The following is a 16,933-nucleotide window of genomic DNA, read 5'->3' as shown; positions in this document are numbered from 1 at the left end:
TTCTTATTTTATAACTTATATTTATTATGTCTATTATTATAAAATCGAATATCTAACTATTTAGCAGATACTGCTTATACCAGAAAGTACAATATTTCATTGCTTTTCATGTCTTCAAGAAACCAATCCATCCATGCTCACCCAGCTATAAAATTGGCAGGCTATAAAGCTGCCAAGAAATAGAGATGTTCAAACATTCTTTTAACCAAAGCCTGACCAACCGAAGTTTGTACCTCTTAAGGAATGTTAACACATAAACAATGTCCCTCCATTGAAAATGCAAGAAGGAAAGGTTGAACTCCATTGAAATATTTATCTTGGAACAAAGTATAAACAACATACCAACCAAAGCTATAATTCTAGTTATCTTGGTTTTCATGAACAATTTTGGCAATTGTTATATATCCCTACTGGAAGTTATTAAGAATGAATGCTTGCTACTTTCTAGAATTACAGTAGTCTATAAACTCAGTAAGTCATTGCATAGTTACATAATGCTCTTTGAACCCTTCCCTGCTGCTCCTTCAAACTGTGCTGCAGAAGACTGGGTCATATTTTAGGACTCATCCCTGTCCCCCCACCCCTACCCAGTGTTTGATATAAGGTCACCATACAGATTCATTTAGAAGGTCAGAAAATAGCTTGTTTTGTAACTTCAAATCTCAAGCAGCTGCTTTGAAATATAACACAGTCTCACCAACCAAATTCCGCTATCAAATGTGGAAATTGCAAGTAATCTTACACCTACAGCAAAGGTTTTGCAGACCAACCTCTTTATTAGACCTGAAAAATCTAACTTCTTGTTGAACAGAATTAGCTGAGGGAAAAGGAGCTGTGATCAGTACAGGGGTCCTTCTGCCATGTTCTGATACTGTTTTCAGTCACTGCTCTTGTCTGATGAATGACTCGAGTACAGGCAGATAAACAGAAATGGACTCAAACCCATGTTGGTTTTCCTTAGCTTTCCATGAAACAGGTGTGAATCCCCAGTGGAGTCTGGGAATTAACCAAAGACAAGCATTTCAACATTCAAACCATCCTATGCAGTTTTCACAGCTTGAAGGAATGAAAGATCCCTCACACGTGTAGCAATAGAAAACATAAGTCAGCACATTACGTTTGGGGAATTCCTTGTTTTAATTGCTTTTAAAAGCTAGTGAAGATAAGAAGCAACAATGACAATTAATGCAAAGAAGATGTAATGATTTATAGCAAGGATAGTGGAATAGCTGGTTGTGTAATTATCTTCATGGAAGTAGTACCTTTACCTTTCCACTAAATTGAGATCATACAGTTAATTCTAAATATTAAGACTAACTTCTCTAGAACTGTTTTCTCCTAAATAATCTAAGTTCTCTGATGTGCTTTGCTCAGATACTGAAAACTTTAAAAGTGCTTATTAACATGACAGCATATGCACAGCGATGTCTTATTTCCTCTTTAACACTTTCTGTCCTGGTTCATCAGTATTCTAGAATTCAGCGGCCAGTATAATTCACAGTTTCAGACTACCGGAAACAGCCATTTTTCCAGCCCAAGTACTCATGTGTCTGCTCTTGCTGGAAGTTTACCATGGATCACCAAAAATATATATGGAGACCTGAAAAAGAAACATTACGAACCCACCCCAAAATCCATTGATTCATCATAATTCAAAAACAAGCTGGCCTGGTTGGCCTGTGCTAGCTCAGTCACAAAGCCAGTCCTCCTCCTGCACAGCTACTTATGGGAAAATTTAACTCTTGCTCTCAGAAATGCTATTATTCAGTTGTTCCATTTCACAATTTTGTCATTTCTTACTGAGGGTGGAAATTAGCAAATCACTTTTACAAAGAGCACACTAGCAAGACATGCTGTGTCAAAGTATTTATTAGTAAAGCCGATTTTTATTAGCATCTTGACTCACCACTTAATCTGAAAGAGTATCTATTAAACAGCAGCTCATTCTGTAGATTACGTAGGCAGCAATTAAAACACAATCCCAGATTGCTGATACATTTCTCCCAATACACAAAACCATGCTGCGATGCAATGTATTATCACACGTACACATTGGCATACGTAGGACACGTAGCACCATGTTGACAAAGCTGCGTCAGAGCAGCACAGCACCTCACAAGGGTGAAAAACCATAGCCCTGAGCCTTGGACTGCGACTCTGGAAACAAACCACACCCTAGCTCAGACCTAAAAATGAAAAAGCCAACGAGGCAAACGAGCTGCACTTCCTGGATGACTTCATGGTGCCCCTGCACCTGTTTATTTCGGTGTGTCAGTAGGGGTAACACATCTCAGCGAGCACGTATCGGGACAACGCCGCTCCGACGACGATATAAACAACAACTTGCACGCACGGGGCTCCGCACGGCTGCGGGGCCGGCAGCGGTGGCTCCGCAGCAGGCCCGAGGCCGGCGCCTCGCCCCGCGGGGCATTGCGCCGCCAGCACCAACGCCCGGCCCGCGGGGCTGCGAGGGGAGGCGGCGGGCGGGCAGGGCCCGCAGGGGCCGGGCGGAGGCGGCCGGGAGGCGGAGGGCAGGCGGAGGGCAGGCGGCGGGAGGCGGCGGGAGGCGGCGGGAGGCGGGCCCCGGCTCGGCCCGGCGGGGGGCGGCGGCGCTGCGCAGAGCCCGGCTGGGCGGGCGGCGGGCGGCAGGCCGGGGGCGGCGGCGCCATGCCCGGGCCGGCGGCGCCCGCGGGGCCCGGTGGCGGCGGCGGGGCCGACCCGGAGGAGGGCTACGACTTCCTCTTCAAGCTGGTGCTCATCGGGGACGCCAGCGTGGGCAAGACCTGCCTGGTGCAGCGCTTCAAAACCGGGGCCTTCGCCGAGCGCCAGGGCAGCACCATCGGCGTGGACTTCACCATGAAGAGCCTGGAGATCCAGGGCAAGCGGGTGAAGGTGAGCGGCGGCCCCAGCGCTCCCCCCGGCTCCCCCCGGCCGCGCAGCCCCGAGGGGCCGGCGAGCAGCCGAGCCCGGCCCGGCACGGCCCGGCACAGCACGGCCCGGCCCGCTGCCTCGTCCCACTGCCTGCCGGCCGTGCCGTGCCCGGAGGAAGGGCTGCTCCGCTCCTCCCCAGCTGTTTCCCGGCACAGGATGAGCCGGGCCCGTAAAACTTCCCTGGGAGCGGTGGGGCCGGCTGCCGGGCCGCTTGGGTCCTGACTGGCACCACGGGAGCGCTGGTGAAAGCCCGGCTGCAAACCCGCACCCCGGGACAGGCTCGGCTGGGTTGTACTGAGCTGCGGGGCCACCCGCTTCAGCCAGGCTGCTGGGGGCTTAGTTACGGAGCAGAAAGAGCCCCGGCTGCACCGCGCTGTGTGCAGGAAGGGCGGTGGGACTGGCAGCCTCAGAGAAGCTGGGGAACGCTTTTTAGATGAGACATACTGAAAAGTTGCCTTAAGGCGCTTTGTACAGGGCGTCTTAGAAAGTGCAACTTTTGCGGTTCTCAGATCAGAACAAATCAGCCCTAAATCTGACTTCTGCTTTTCTCATGCTGGAGAAAATTGTTAGGGTTAGAAAAAGGATAGTTTGTGTATGTATATATAGTGATTTTTATCCCCAGACTCTGTGGCACAAAGGCCATGCAGTGGACTTGGCCTCTGAGCACAGAAGCATCATCAGGCAGCGGGAAAGCAAGGCTGGAGCACCCGGCAGTTTGTAGGGGGCTGCTGGTAGAAAGCCCTTCACCAGTCCCCTCCACAATGAAGTCATGCATCTATCTTTACTTACTGCCACTGGGACTAAAAAGGACTTAATTCAGTCACTGCCCAGGAAAGATCATAAAACTGAAAAGCTTTTGAGAGGAAAGATAATAAAGAAATACGATAATTGCAGCTAAATTTTGGACTGCATTTACCAAAGTAGGGGCCAAAGTCCTCCGTTGTCTTTTCCTTATAAATTAACTTAGGTGAGCAGAATATTAAGCAGAGAAAGTTGCAGAAAATGGAAGAAATGAAAGCTCACCTCTCAGGAGAGGAAGAGTGTTACAAGTTCCACACCTAGAAAGGTGTTCACTTTCTTTGTAGTATTTTACCTTTTCCTTTTGTATATGGGGTTAGCTGAGGTTAGCAGTTGGAAAAGAATCTCAGTTTGTGCTATTAGTTTCTCTTCTGTGCTTTCCAGCAAGAGAGCAGTTAGAAGTGGGATTTCTCCTTTAAGATTGAAACCTGGCTCAATTTAAATGCCAGGCACACACAAAGTGACAAATGTGTCTGATCCTGGTGCCAGGGGGCTCAGCTAGGCGCTTCAGGACAAGGACAGGACTAGCCCAGGGCCGGATCTCCCCAGGTGTGCTTTTTCATATCCTCAATACTGAGGCTTGAGTGTAACAAAACCTGTGGATTATTTCCCAGTATTTTACAAATGGCAAATAAGAAGATGCAAGCCTCTTGAGGCTTCCTTTTATTTTAGGTTATCCTGTACTTCCATTTAAAAAATTAGGGATACACAGATTGAAGAAGACTACTTTAAGCATTAGTTGAAACAAGTTAATCTAATACTGCTGCTGATGATATACCTTGTAGTTATTTTTGTTAGCTGCTGAGTCAGGACCACAGCTAGAATATAAAAACATTCGCTTGGAGGTGTTTTTTTTGTTTGGTCTCTTAAGGTGTGCATTGTATGTGAAGTTTATATTCCAGTCAGGCTTTTCCATTTGGACTGAGATTTCTAGCGGTGCATTTAATCTCGCCAGGTTTGTTCAGCGTGTTATAGGAAATAGAAAATAAGTTACACTTTTGTGGGCTCCCTTACAAAGTAGGCAGATTTGTACGATTAGGTGTGTATAGCTGACACATTGTACAGGTTTGATTTTGGTGTAGCTTATACTGATTCTAGGAAAAGCACTATAGCTATCTGAACAGATCATACCCTAACCAGTTAGTAAACAAGCCTGTACATGTGCTCTGGAAGAGCTGTTTCTCATTGTGTCAGTCACATGAGGCATACTTGCTTAGAAGTGTTTAAGATAAATCATTAACTGGGCTTCCTCAAATCGTGATACATTCAGGATGTGTCTCAAATCAAGTTTGCTTTACTGTTAAGATCCTCACAAAAGCATGCCAGGCAATTTCCCAGCGCTTCTCCAGATTCATTATGGATTTATGCTACTCAAGACAAGATTCTTCATAAGGAATGAGAAGGCTTGTTTTGTGTTTAGCAAGTGGTGCAAGAATGAGAAAAATCAAGTTTTCGTAACTGGATCATCTTTAAAAGTTCTTTCAGACCAACAGATTGTACAAAAAAGTCCCAAGGAGCATTTGAACACTACTTGCTCCATGTCCCCAGTGGCCTACACTTCATTTTTAGACAGGGTAAGGATAGTGTTACAACATAACTGAGTAACTATGAATCAGAAGCTTATTTTGAGATTTGTACAAACATTCTAAGGTTGATTGTGTTAGTGTCTCTTTATGTAAAACTGTCAATGTTTTCATTACAGTTATATGTTTCTGCAACATTTGGAGCACAAGGATTTTAAGTCTAACTTAATTTTGATGCATTTTTGTTGGAGAGGGGAAAAGAAGCATGTTGGGGGAGTAAAGGTGAAGATTCTGCAAATAACTTGTGGTTTTGTTTTTATTTTTAACTCAAGTAAATCTTTCCTTGCATCTTAAAGCTGTAGTCTTTCACATGTCTCAAATGACATTTCGTACACAACTGCTCCAGCAGCTACTGAAAGCTGACTAAGCGTCATACGCAAAGGGAGGTTACTGCTGGAGAAAGGAGCTATTCATGGACAGTCCTCCTAACAGAAGCTTTCTCTAGAGTAATAAAACATAAAGCACTGGCAGTGTAAGCATCCCCAATATGTGCTAACCCAGATTTGCAGAGATTTACCACTAACAGAGGGGAAGAACAAGTAAACTCTGTGCCATCCAATCTGTTTCTCTTCTTGTTCTTTCTTTCAGATTTCCAACTGCAATTTGAAATACTGACCAGTAGGATTATACGAGCCAGTGGTCAGTGAGACAGGCTTCTGTGAGCCACGGGCTCTTGGAGCCAATGGGACTAAAAGGGAGGCCGTGTGGCACGGAGCCACGCAGGGATGTGGCAGATCTGGCAGGCTGGGTTTTAATGGAACTTGAATGTCAAAGCTACTGGTGATGACCACCTTGATTTTGTCACAAAGGCAGATTCTGACCAGCATGTATCCAGAATTTTTCCCCTTCGGCTTTATGAAATTTCTGCAGTTTATCATCATTAACAAGAAATGCTCTAGTATATGCTGTTTAACAGGTTGCAGTTGTGGTGTGTTACACTCTTATCTCCTACGTAGCAGACTTAGTCCTACAGGACAGAGACTGCAGTTCCCAAAAGTCATGGTTGTTGACTTAATGCATAGTGAGTAAAGTCCTATTGATAAAATAATTCCATGTTCTTTGAGCAATAGAAAGAATCTGGCAAAAAGAACAAAATGGTTTTGTAACTGTTCTATCACTGTAGGAAAAGATATTTATAAAACTGTGTAACTAAGATTTTACGTAATGATAAGCAAGGACATTCCTGAGTCCAAGTCCGTGACTTGTGGCTAGTAATAATAACAAAATTCCTTTTCTTTTCACGAGCATCCTTGTAGACTGATAAATTTATAGGGTATCTTTAAGGTCTACTTTATGATGCTATTTTATATTGTTTTACATAGAGTGACCTTTTTTTTTTGTTTATGCTATTGTTTTTCTCTCTCTTATCATATCTTTAAGAAAGTAGCAGGAGAGAACCTTTGAAAACACACACATTCCTTTTATAACAACTATTTCTTTATGTACCACAGCACTCTAATTTACAAGCTTTCTGAGCCTGTATGATATTAAGCTTCTGGGCTTTTATTCAGGCTTCATGGCTGTAAAATTTTCAGAATGTAATGTGTCATTCATTACCTGGCCAGATTGCAAATAATATAAAATCATGATTTGTTAGCTGTCATGACTCTGGACTGATTGGAGGGTCAACTCCAAACAAACCCCAAATTTATCATGAATGGTATCAGATAAGGTAAAAGGGAGAAAAATAAGAAATACATATATTTGGAGAAAAAGACCAAAAAAAAAAGACAGGAATAAAAGGAAAACAAAAGGAAGAAAAAGAAAACAAAGTTATGTTTATCAACATTGCTAAGCAAACACAAATAAAGCAATTGGTTATTACATGGAAGCAGTGATCTTTGATATCTAGAGGAAAGTGTAGGTCTCTTGTCAACTACTTTGACGCTCAGAACAAGAGAGCAAACAAAAATGCTGAATTCTCAGCTAACAGGGATTCCTTATTTTCAGAAAATTTTGTAGAGGAAACAATCAAATGGATCAGTTTATCCTAACTGTTCTGTCTATGAATGTTACTTTAAATACACTGCTTTCCAGAGCTTGGTTTTGTTGCTTTTGGCAAAGGTTGTATAGATTAAGTTGTAAGATCATTTCAGTAAGACTTTTTAGGAGTAAGTGTTGTGATTTGCCAGTGTGCAGAAATGTATATTATTGTTTCTCATTTGAGATGACAGGATGGTCAGTTGGTTTACAATTATTTAGCAGAGTCTTTGTGTCCACCATTTCAATTCAGGGGAATTCTATCAAAGCTGCTATAGTTTGAAGAATTCATAGTACAAGAGTGACATTTTTATATTTGTAATGGAAGTTATCAGCTACAGTATATACTTAGTGATTATTAATACTGCTTCACAAACAAAGATAGACCTGAACTTCCGTGCTTCTCTAGAAGAATCAGGAAAGTACTTAATAAATTATGTAGGAAGTGAGGGAGGGGGAGAAATTATTTAAAGTATCTCGAGGCCATTTGATAAGCATTAACCATTGATAAACTATGTTTATCAGTGCGAGATGAGTGAGTCTGCATGAAAACATTTGATAATACTCATTTTCTATGCTCTTTGGTCAGTCTGTCACTCATCATTTTCAACACTGTCAATTTCTGCGGTTGAAACTCTGCTTTCTTTGAGCCTGATCAGACAACCAAGAATAACCTGCCAGAGAACCATCTTACATCTCACCACCTCCTGATTTAAGGGCATGTATGATTTGCTGGAGTTTGTAGCTACATGTGGCTTCCCTATCCTTGCTCCTCACATACTGTGAATGTGTGTGCTTGTTAGTTAAGGCAACACACTTGTGAAGAGTTTTTAGTCATCAGACAACCAGGTTTGTAAAGTAATTGCACAGATCTCATAAAATGGCTGTCTGTGTACAGTTCCACAGCACCATGCAGACTTGGTTCAGATATATGAGACCTGTGCACACTGATGGATCAAATAAACAGTTCAAATACTATAAAATCTGAAAACTATTGGCGTATGCACACAAAGTCCAAAGTGCCCACAAAATATTTGGCTTATTTTACCATTCATGGCCATCCAACAAGCATGGACATATACATAAATATATGGAATGCTTACATATATTTTTGCATAGTGTTTTCTCAGCAGCCGTACAGGGATCCTATGCATGTGCTCTCAGATCATGAGAGTTGACAGTGCCAACCCTCTTTGAAGCACACCTCTTTGAACTTGCTTTCTCAAACATGGTAGCCTGCAATTACTTATTTTCATGCGGATATATACATATTTTTAAATCTGAAGTAATAGAATCACAGAGTATTTCAGGTTGAAAGGACTTCAGGTTTCCCTCCAACCTCCTACTTGAACCAGTCAGCTGGGAGAACAGACCAGGTTGCTTAGGGCTTTATCCAGTCTGGCCTTGAAAACCTCCAGGAATGGAGACTGCAAAACCGCTGGACAACATGCTCCACTGTCCTCATAGTGAAAAATCTTTTCCTCACATCAAGTTGAAATATCTCCTGGTTCAATTTTTGTCTGCTGTCTCTCATCCTCCCACCATGTGCCACTGTGAAGAGTCTCGCTCAGGCTTCTTGATGGCCTTCCCATCGGTACTGGACAGCAGCTAATAGGTGATCTCAGTCCTGTTCCCATGCTGAATAAGCCTGGTTCTCAGCCTCTTCTCATAGAGTATGTAGTCCAGTTATCTGACTATCTTGACAGCCTTCCACTCAACTTGCTCTAGTTCTTTAATGTGTTTCCTGTGCTAGGGACCCAAAACTGGACACAGTATTTTAGTTGAGATCTAGTATGTGCTGAGTAAAGGGGAATAATCACCTTTCTTGATCAACTGGCTTCACTGCTGTCCATACAGCTCAGGATGCTGCCAGCCTCCTTTGCTGCCTGGGCATGCTGCTGGCGCCAGCTCAGCTTGCTGTCTGCAAAGACCCCCGGGGCCTTTTCAGCACAGCTGCTCCCCAGCCAGTCGGTCCCCAGCCCACATCATTGCAAGGAATGAATGACATACTTTCTGTGCATGCTCCTTTCCAACAAGAAAAGATGAAAAAACAAGTACAAAAAACGTTCAAGACTTTGTCTAATGTACTTATGGAAAGCTTTGATTCCACAGTGATTATACGGTCCTGAAAAATCGTACAGGAGTTAATAGCAGGTTTAGCACTTTGCTATTCAGTACCAGCCAGTGCTAAGAGCTCTGGTGTCCAAAAATTTCAAAGCTAAAAGCAGACCAAAATAACCAGCTTCTGTAGTAAAGTGGGCATTCAATAGTGAAACAACTAGCACAAGAAAGGTAGCTTCTTGTCTTAGTTCATTTAGGGTATTCTGTTCTGGCCTTTTGAACAATGGGTGCTTATCTGTTCTTTATCCAGTCTTTGTTAGTTACTGGAGATGGTCTCTCTAAAAGCCTCCTACCAGTCTCTTATTTCATAGGTATGTTCTCTCAGTGTCCTCAGTTGAATTTAACACAATTCTCCAGCAATCCAACTTCTCGTTGTCTTTCTTACACCAGAGCTGCTGCCAAGGTGATTACAAAACCGGGAATTGCTTAAAAACAGTTAAAGTTGCTAAGTGACATGTGGCTTTTCATCACACTATTTACAAAGCTCAAGCACTTAAATCGAGGAAATAAATACTGGAGAACCTCACATCACATATGCAGTATATGACACATTTATATCTATTTTTGCAACCTGTGGTTAGTACAGTTTATTTGGTATTGTTTTGGTATTTACATCTAACTTGTACTAAGGAACTTTTAAATGAGAAATATTGAGCCTAATTTTTTTTCAAAGAATTTGCAATTGCTGTATCTTGTCAAGAGTTACATGCATGTAAATAGTTTAGTGGAGAGACAAGGTTATTGGATTGGTTCACACCCAACCTTCAGCAACAAGTTAAACCGAACAGGCATATTTGGGATTGGTCCAAGATGGTTTAGCCATTGCTGTAAAGGGTAGTTGCCCCAGGAATGTGCAACTTGCATGCTTTCGGTACCACATGGCTGTGTAATTAGTGCTAACTCTTCAAACAAAAGAAAAATCCTTATTTTTCAGTTAAATCTGTGAATGAAGGTGTACAGTGAATCAGATTAACAGCTCCTAGTTTCAGTGCAGAGGGAGGACAAGGATATGCAGCTGGGATGGCAAGTCTTTGATGACAGTGTGGCCTTAGTTTTGCTTAAGCAAGTCATTAAACCATGTCCTTATTTGACTGACTTTGCTTGAAACAGTGATCACTCTTCTGGCTCCTGCCAGCAGAAGTGACGGGAGCAGTGACAAACAGGTGTGTCATTTGGTATCTATGTTTGCAAAGTATCTGCTTATGGGTTATGTCACACGACATAAGGTCTAACACATACTGTAGTCTCAGCATTGAAAGCAAAAACACAACAAACTGAAGATCTTGTAAAAAGCTAAATGATTCTGAGTCCTTACATAAAAGAGAAGTGACAGTTAGGGAGCATGAACTTTAAACTTCCAAGGGAAAGACCCTACCTGGAGGATGTTGCCTTGGAGGAAGACTGCTGCTTGAGCTCCTCAGAAGATGAAGCCTGTCTGTGGTCTGTGCTGTTCCCAGCAGGATGCTCAGGGCTTCAGCAACTTTGTACATTTAATCCTGTGAATGCACAGACATAAAAACTTGAGTAAAAAATGTCTGGGAGTGCTGTAAGAACTTCCTGGTGTCACTGTGAGGTTGCTCTATCACTGTTGACAGCCTGTGGAGATTTGGGAGGACCAGAGAAATACAAATACCATACTTATCTTCAGAAAGAGCAAGAAATCCTAGGAACTACAAGCTGGTCAGATTCATTTTGGTCTCTGGGAAAATGACGGAGCAAGTCCTCCTGGAAAAATTAAGATTTTATCTCACTTTGAGCAGGCAGTTGGCTTTGTCACCTCCCAAAATCTGTCCCAACTTCAATGATTCTGTGATTCTATGGAAGGTACATTCATAGAGGTTTTCAAAATCCATCGTAGAGCGTTAAGTCTCAAGACTAGCTTGCTCAGTCACTCTACAGGTAAATCACTTTTTTTTTTTTTATTCCATGTGAAAAGTGTAAGCTAAAATATTTTTTAAATTTAAAAATTGTATAAATCTTCGATACGCACAGTATCTCAGACCTGTCCCAGGAGTTGGGTAATCACCATTAGCTTTGTTTTGCACTTGACCTAAACAAATGATGAGATTTAAAACTGCATAAAGGACACAAAGGTCTAGTGGGAGGCTTGAGTGCAGAGAACATCAAAAGCCTGCTATTAACTTCCTAGTCTCAGTAATTGTCTGTTGTCTGCTCTAGATCATTAACTGTTACATTAATAAGCATTGTTTTGTTGTTTCCCATTTTCTGAGTCCATTGCAGTCCCTTCTCCTTCACTGAGAAAACTGGTAAGAAGTACTTTTTTCATTGGATTGATTCCTTTTAAGCTGTACATATATTATTTGGGATCTAGATGCTAGTTAGCACAGGAAAGCGATCTGATCAGTACAGCTTTTTTCAAAGTGAAAGTTTCTGCTCAAACGTGCAGCAGAGTCGGATCATGGAAACAAAATACTAATGTGCAGAAGAAATAAATGGAAATGGTTCTGTATTATTTGGTATAAAACATCACTGAAGTTAAGTTGTAGTCAATTCTTTATAAGAAAGAGGTTCGGAGAGAGGGAAACAAATAAGTAGCACATCCACAATATGGAAGGATTAAAACACCCAAGAGTGTGTGCTTATGTCCTGTCTCATTTAAGAGGAGATGCAGAATATACTGAATTGTACACGCAAATGGTCTCTCATTTATCATTTGGGAAAAGAAGGGGAAAAAGGGAAGTGAAATAGAAGGACAGAAAATGTAAAATTATAAAGAAAAATCTTTGGTTTCATTATTACTATATATTGAAGTCAAGAGCTGTGAAGGATTCAGAACGGATTAGTGATTTGCATGGAGAATGAGAATGTCTACAGGTACTTTAGATTAGAAGCTCCTGCGACATAAACCATCGTGTTCCAGGACATCAGACAACCCACAAAACAACAGGATTTGAAAAGAAATTTTCCCTACTAACAGGATATTGTGTTTGTCCACTCTCAATTATTTGGCTTCTTCCTCTGGAACATCTGGTACTGGGAACTCAAAACCTGATACTAAACTCATAGTTGTTATGTGCCTAGATTTAGGCAAAAGTACATGAGCTGGGCATTTCTTCTTCCTTCCCAGATGCAGTCTGTTCTTGCACCTAAAAGCTGTCAGGAGGCTGAGTCTAGATGTTTGACTGACTATTGGAACCTAGAAATGTTGGCATTTCTTTTATACGTTCTTTTATGCCTTCTTTTATGGATTTTATGTATTCTATATATATTGTTTTATTTGTCTCTCATTTCCTTATCAAATAACCTTGGTGCTCTCAGGTGATACTACCACCGCCTACTTCAGTTGTTACTGCCTCTGTAGCAGATCTGGCAAGACTCTGTCAGTACCTCAGCCACTGTGCTAGTGAAAGCCCACCTGTAGTTTCAGTAACACACCAGAAGATGAACTGGAGTGTTTTGGCTCTGGTCTTCTTTTCATAACTCTGCTAGAGAAAGTGACAAAGGGGTAGGGCTGGGCACACCAAAGTGATAACTTCATAATCTGCCATAGAAGGATGCATCAGAGCTTGTCTGCAGCTCGCCAAAACATCTCAATGCAAATAGAAATTTAAGCAGCCAAAAGCAAAAAAAAAAAAGTTCTCCAGTGTACATTGCTGTCCTTAAATCATGATCAAAAGACTAGAAAAATGTAATGCCACAATGTATTACCTATAAGGGAGATAAGGTTATTATAACAAGGCTATTCAATCAAGTCCTAGCTTTTGATTCAAGAAAACTTTATATATACTGAAACCTTTACTGGCCAGTATCTCATTGCATGCTTTGTTTTATTTAGTTGCAGATCTGGGACACAGCTGGCCAGGAGAGATTCCGAACTATCACGCAGAGTTATTACCGCAGCGCCAACGGAGCAATCCTAGCCTATGATATCAGCAAGAGAGGCTCTTTCTTGTCCATTCCTCGCTGGATCGAGGATGTGAGAAAGTATGCTGGTTCCAACATAGTACAGTTACTGATTGGTAAGTTCAAGTCTCAGAGTAAAAATATTAATACCAGCACTACAGGGTACTGTGCAATGTACTTAGTTGCAATACTCATTAAGATGGTTAAAAGTTTTGGCTTTGTTTGAAGTTAAGATGTATGTAATAGAGCTGATTGGAAATTTTCCAAGTTTTTTATTTTTTAATCAGGAAATGCTGATGCATGAGACAAATGTTTTTAAGATGCCTATCTGCTTGAATGAAGTTCTGTTAAGAATTAGGGAGCTTTGTATCAGAAGCCAGCTTGGAAGCCACACTTTGTGCTCGCTTAGTGGAGGACTGGGTACCCAAGATTTCCAGGTTTTGAGGCAGAGCTGCTATGGAGCTGTTCTGGTGATTAGAATCGTAAGGTTTCCAGGGCAGGAAGCTCCATGGTATCAAGCAGGCATGTTTTAGGGGACTGGGACACCCACATAGTTCATGGACTGGGGATTTTGGAAGGACTTCATGGCAGCCAGAATTCATCAGTTCTCTTGGAAATTCTGCCTCCCAGCCGCAATGTTTCTGAGTGAGACACCGTTCTCAGGGCTTGTAGACCTGCTAGTGTACCTTCAGTGTTCTAGATTTCCCTGGGAGCCAGAAGACTGCTGTTGTTTTCACATTGTCTTCCTTTTCTTTCCTCACAGAATGGTTTTAGCTTTGATATTTCCTCCTTTACAGTCTACAGCCGTTGCTCTCCAGTTCTCTCACCTTGGTTGTTGACTTTTTCTGTTCTACATACGAATCATACAGAAATACATGACCTAGTCCAACCTCCTACTCAAGGCAAGGCTAACGTCAGGTTGGTCAGGGCCTTTTCAGTTGGATTTTCTGAATCTCCAAGAATGGAAATCTCTGGAAAACCTGAGAACCTTATGCCCTGGCACAAATAGCCATTATAAATTTCTCTGTTTGTTTTTATTTTTCTTCCAGGAAATAAGTCAGACCTAAGTGACCTTCGAGAGGTTCAGCTGGAAGAAGCTCAGAATCTGGCTGAACACTATGATAATATCATCTGTGCCATAGAGACCTCTGCAAAAGACTCCAGCAACGTGGAGGAGGCTTTTGTGAAGATGGCTACAGAGCTCATGATGAGGCATGGAGGCCCTATGTTCAGTGAGAAGAATACTGATAGCATCAAGCTTGACAGCAAGGACGTTGTAGAAGGATGGGGGTGTGCTTGCTGATACGAGCTAGGTGAAATCCCTAACTTTACTGGAATTTAGATGGTGCTTCACCCTAATGCTGAGTAGCACAGTAGCCATATTTTCCTCCTCCTGTGAAACCAGCAATTTTGTAGAAGTTAGTTAGACACAATCCTGTTTGCTTTGGTGTCTTTTTTTAAAAGGGGACTTTTGAGAGGTAGTCGTAAAAGTCAAGCCCTCTGAAAAACTTACTCGACATTTGTCCCTACCATTTTCTTTTCTGTGACCTTCATGCCAGTTACAAAAGTGGAGGAAAAATCTTTGAACCAGAGATGGTTCCCCAGTAGGGAAACAGATGGCTGGAAAAAAGACTGCCACATACCCAAATTCTGAAGCAATTATCATGGGATTGTTGGCAAAGAAGAATAGGCACGCTTGACAGCGTCTCTAAATGCTCAGCACTCCACCAATGACCAGAAGGCCTAGAAGCGACAGAGAGTGTCTGATAAAGGTGTTTCAATTGTCAAAATACCCATCATTTTGATTACAGGACCAAATAGTCATCTGTCCAAGGGCATATGGATTGCTAGCTAGTACTGGAACAGGCCCAGGTGGGACAGCCTTCTCTCAGGTTTTGTTTTCATTTTTTTAAGTTATCATTTTAATAGATTGCAAAATCACCCTGAGCGATATCACCACTTGCTGTCAAGCAGGGTTGGACCAGTTTAGTTATTTTAAATACAGTCTTGAGGAGAGGGTAGGTGTATTGCATTTGTTATTGTTTGCACAGGGATAGCTCCCTTTTTCAAGTGGGTATCATTGATTTTTTTCCCTCAAGTCTATCAGTTTCATTTGAAATTACAGACCTGTGCCACTGGAAACAGCAACTGGAGAAACCTTGAACTGTATGGTGGCTGTGATCTCTTGCCATGTGCCTAATGGCCATATACAGGGTTAATTCTGGTCGTACATTTGGTATTAGGTTACCCAAGTGTTCACTGATTAAGTGGCATAAGTAGGATTTGGTTGGTTGGATGGATTTTAACCATCTTTTTAAATACAACATGGGTGTGTATTTGGAAAGAAGACTTCAGAATAGCAGAAAACTGCATGCCCTGCAACTTCTTTGTTGTAAGAGTCTAGCATCTTGAGTGATTACCTCCCACCTTTGTACTCATCTGCATCTCTCCCTGTCACAAGTTACTAATTGCTCTTTATTTCTTGAAAACTCAGCAGGGAATTTCTTTAACTGTTCATCAGAAGTCTACATTGTTAAGTAAAACAGATCTCATAACCCAACTACATATAGTTGCCTTTAAGATTCAGCTCTGTACTGCATGTTGTAGATACAGTCCAAGTACTGGTGGCAGCAGCCCTTCCTGGATTTACACTCTCAAGCACCTTACAAACTTGGATTTGCAAAGGGAGCAGAAGCAGGTTTATTTTTAAATCTGCTGTTAAAGCAAAGGTGTTCAGAGGTGCAAGTGATTTCTGCAATCCTCATTCTTTAAAGGAGCTCATTTACAGAAAGCACTCACTTGAACTGAAGTCACTTGTCCCTTTTGAAAATCTTGATCAAAAAGGACCAGGTGGATTGGTTTGCTACTAGGGCTACACCTGTCTTTAGCCATTCAACATATCCAGTATCATGAAAATCTGGAAGATTTAAGAAAGGGCTAATGGATCCTAATTTCAATACTATTCATTTTCATACAGAAAATATTAAATCATTCTTTGGACTTCCTGTTTGTGTTTTTTGTTTGTTTTGTTTTTAACTATGAAGTAGATTATTGAAGAGTTGCATATGTTTTGTGGCCTGTTTGCTCCTAATCTAAGGGAATAGTTTTCAAGTTTTATAGTTGTAAGAGTGAAAGGGCTTTACATTTTTCGATTAGCATAGTTTTCACATTTCTAATGTTTTATGTGGGAGGGCAGGTTAAGCTGCAGTATTCAGTAGTATTTTTGGATAGTTTTCCAGGACATTCCCAGCTCTCCTACATCCAAAGATTACAGGCAGTAAGTGCTCAGCAGTAGTTAAAAACTGAAAATGAGAATTGTCCGAACTCTAGATTTGCTATCACAAATCCTGTACTCCACTCCCAGGAGAACCTGTGAAGACAGTCCAAGCCAAAATACAGTCCTGGTTACTGTTTTTCTTCTTGCTTAGGTGGACCTTAAGCTACAGAATACTAGCAAGCATTTGACTCTTGACATGTTATAGTTTACATCTGCAGGTCACAGTCCTGCAGTTCTGCACGCATGAACGTGGACCCTCAGATAAGCTCAGCCTCCCAGTATTTGCAGGAGTAGTGCCAAATTATTTAAGCCATGCTGATAAAATTTGATGTGCATTTAAGAACAGTATGGCTACTGCTCAAGTTGAAATCAGTAGTTT

General features: G+C 41.7%; 2 protein-coding genes across 4 annotated transcripts in view; one reads left to right on the top strand and one right to left on the bottom strand.

The window, feature by feature from the left end:
- Positions 1 to 2,612: 2,612 nt before the first annotated feature.
- RAB43 (RAB43, member RAS oncogene family) lies at positions 2,613 to 16,282 on the top strand. 2 transcript variants are annotated; one of them, XM_080605829.1, is made up of 3 exons: positions 2,613 to 2,892; positions 13,216 to 13,393; positions 14,327 to 16,282. In XM_080605829.1, the coding sequence occupies exons 1-3, from the start codon at positions 2,668 to 2,670 to the stop codon at positions 14,578 to 14,580; spliced, it is 657 nt and encodes a 218-aa protein (XP_080461955.1). In that variant the 5' UTR covers positions 2,613 to 2,667; the 3' UTR covers positions 14,581 to 16,282. The 2 variants fall into 2 exon arrangements, with proteins under 2 accessions (XP_080461955.1, XP_080461954.1); XM_080605828.1 differs by having other exon boundaries at positions 2,617 to 2,892; positions 13,210 to 13,393.
- LOC308200306 (haloacid dehalogenase-like hydrolase domain-containing 5) overlaps positions 2,899 to 16,933 on the bottom strand; it is a 36,921-nt gene continuing 22,886 nt past the window's right edge. For both annotated transcript variants that reach the window (XM_080605819.1, XM_080605823.1), the window contains exon 9: positions 2,899 to 10,909. In XM_080605819.1, the coding sequence (XP_080461945.1) occupies positions 10,879 to 10,909 (31 nt within the window). In that variant the 3' untranslated portion in view covers positions 2,899 to 10,878. The remainder of the gene's footprint in view (positions 10,910 to 16,933) is intronic.

Source organism: Anser brachyrhynchus, assembly GCF_964034855.1.
Source record: "Anser brachyrhynchus genome assembly, chromosome: 10".
Lineage (NCBI taxonomy): Eukaryota > Metazoa > Chordata > Aves > Anseriformes > Anatidae > Anser > Anser brachyrhynchus.
This window is presented reverse-complemented; position numbering and strand designations above follow the sequence as displayed.

What these genes read in the sequence shown, in the direction of transcription:
- RAB43 (XM_080605828.1), top strand. Translation starts at nt 2,668, where the DNA reads ATGCCCGGGCCGGCGGCGCCCGCGGGGCCCGGTGGCGGCGGCGGGGCC. An exon ending in TCCAGGGCAAGCGGGTGAAG is followed by an intron (nt 2,893 to 13,209) that starts GTGAGCGGCGGC and finishes TGTTTTATTTAG; the next exon opens with TTGCAGATCTGGGACACAGC. An exon ending in CATAGTACAGTTACTGATTG is followed by an intron (nt 13,394 to 14,326) that starts GTAAGTTCAAGT and finishes TTTTTCTTCCAG; the next exon opens with GAAATAAGTCAGACCTAAGT.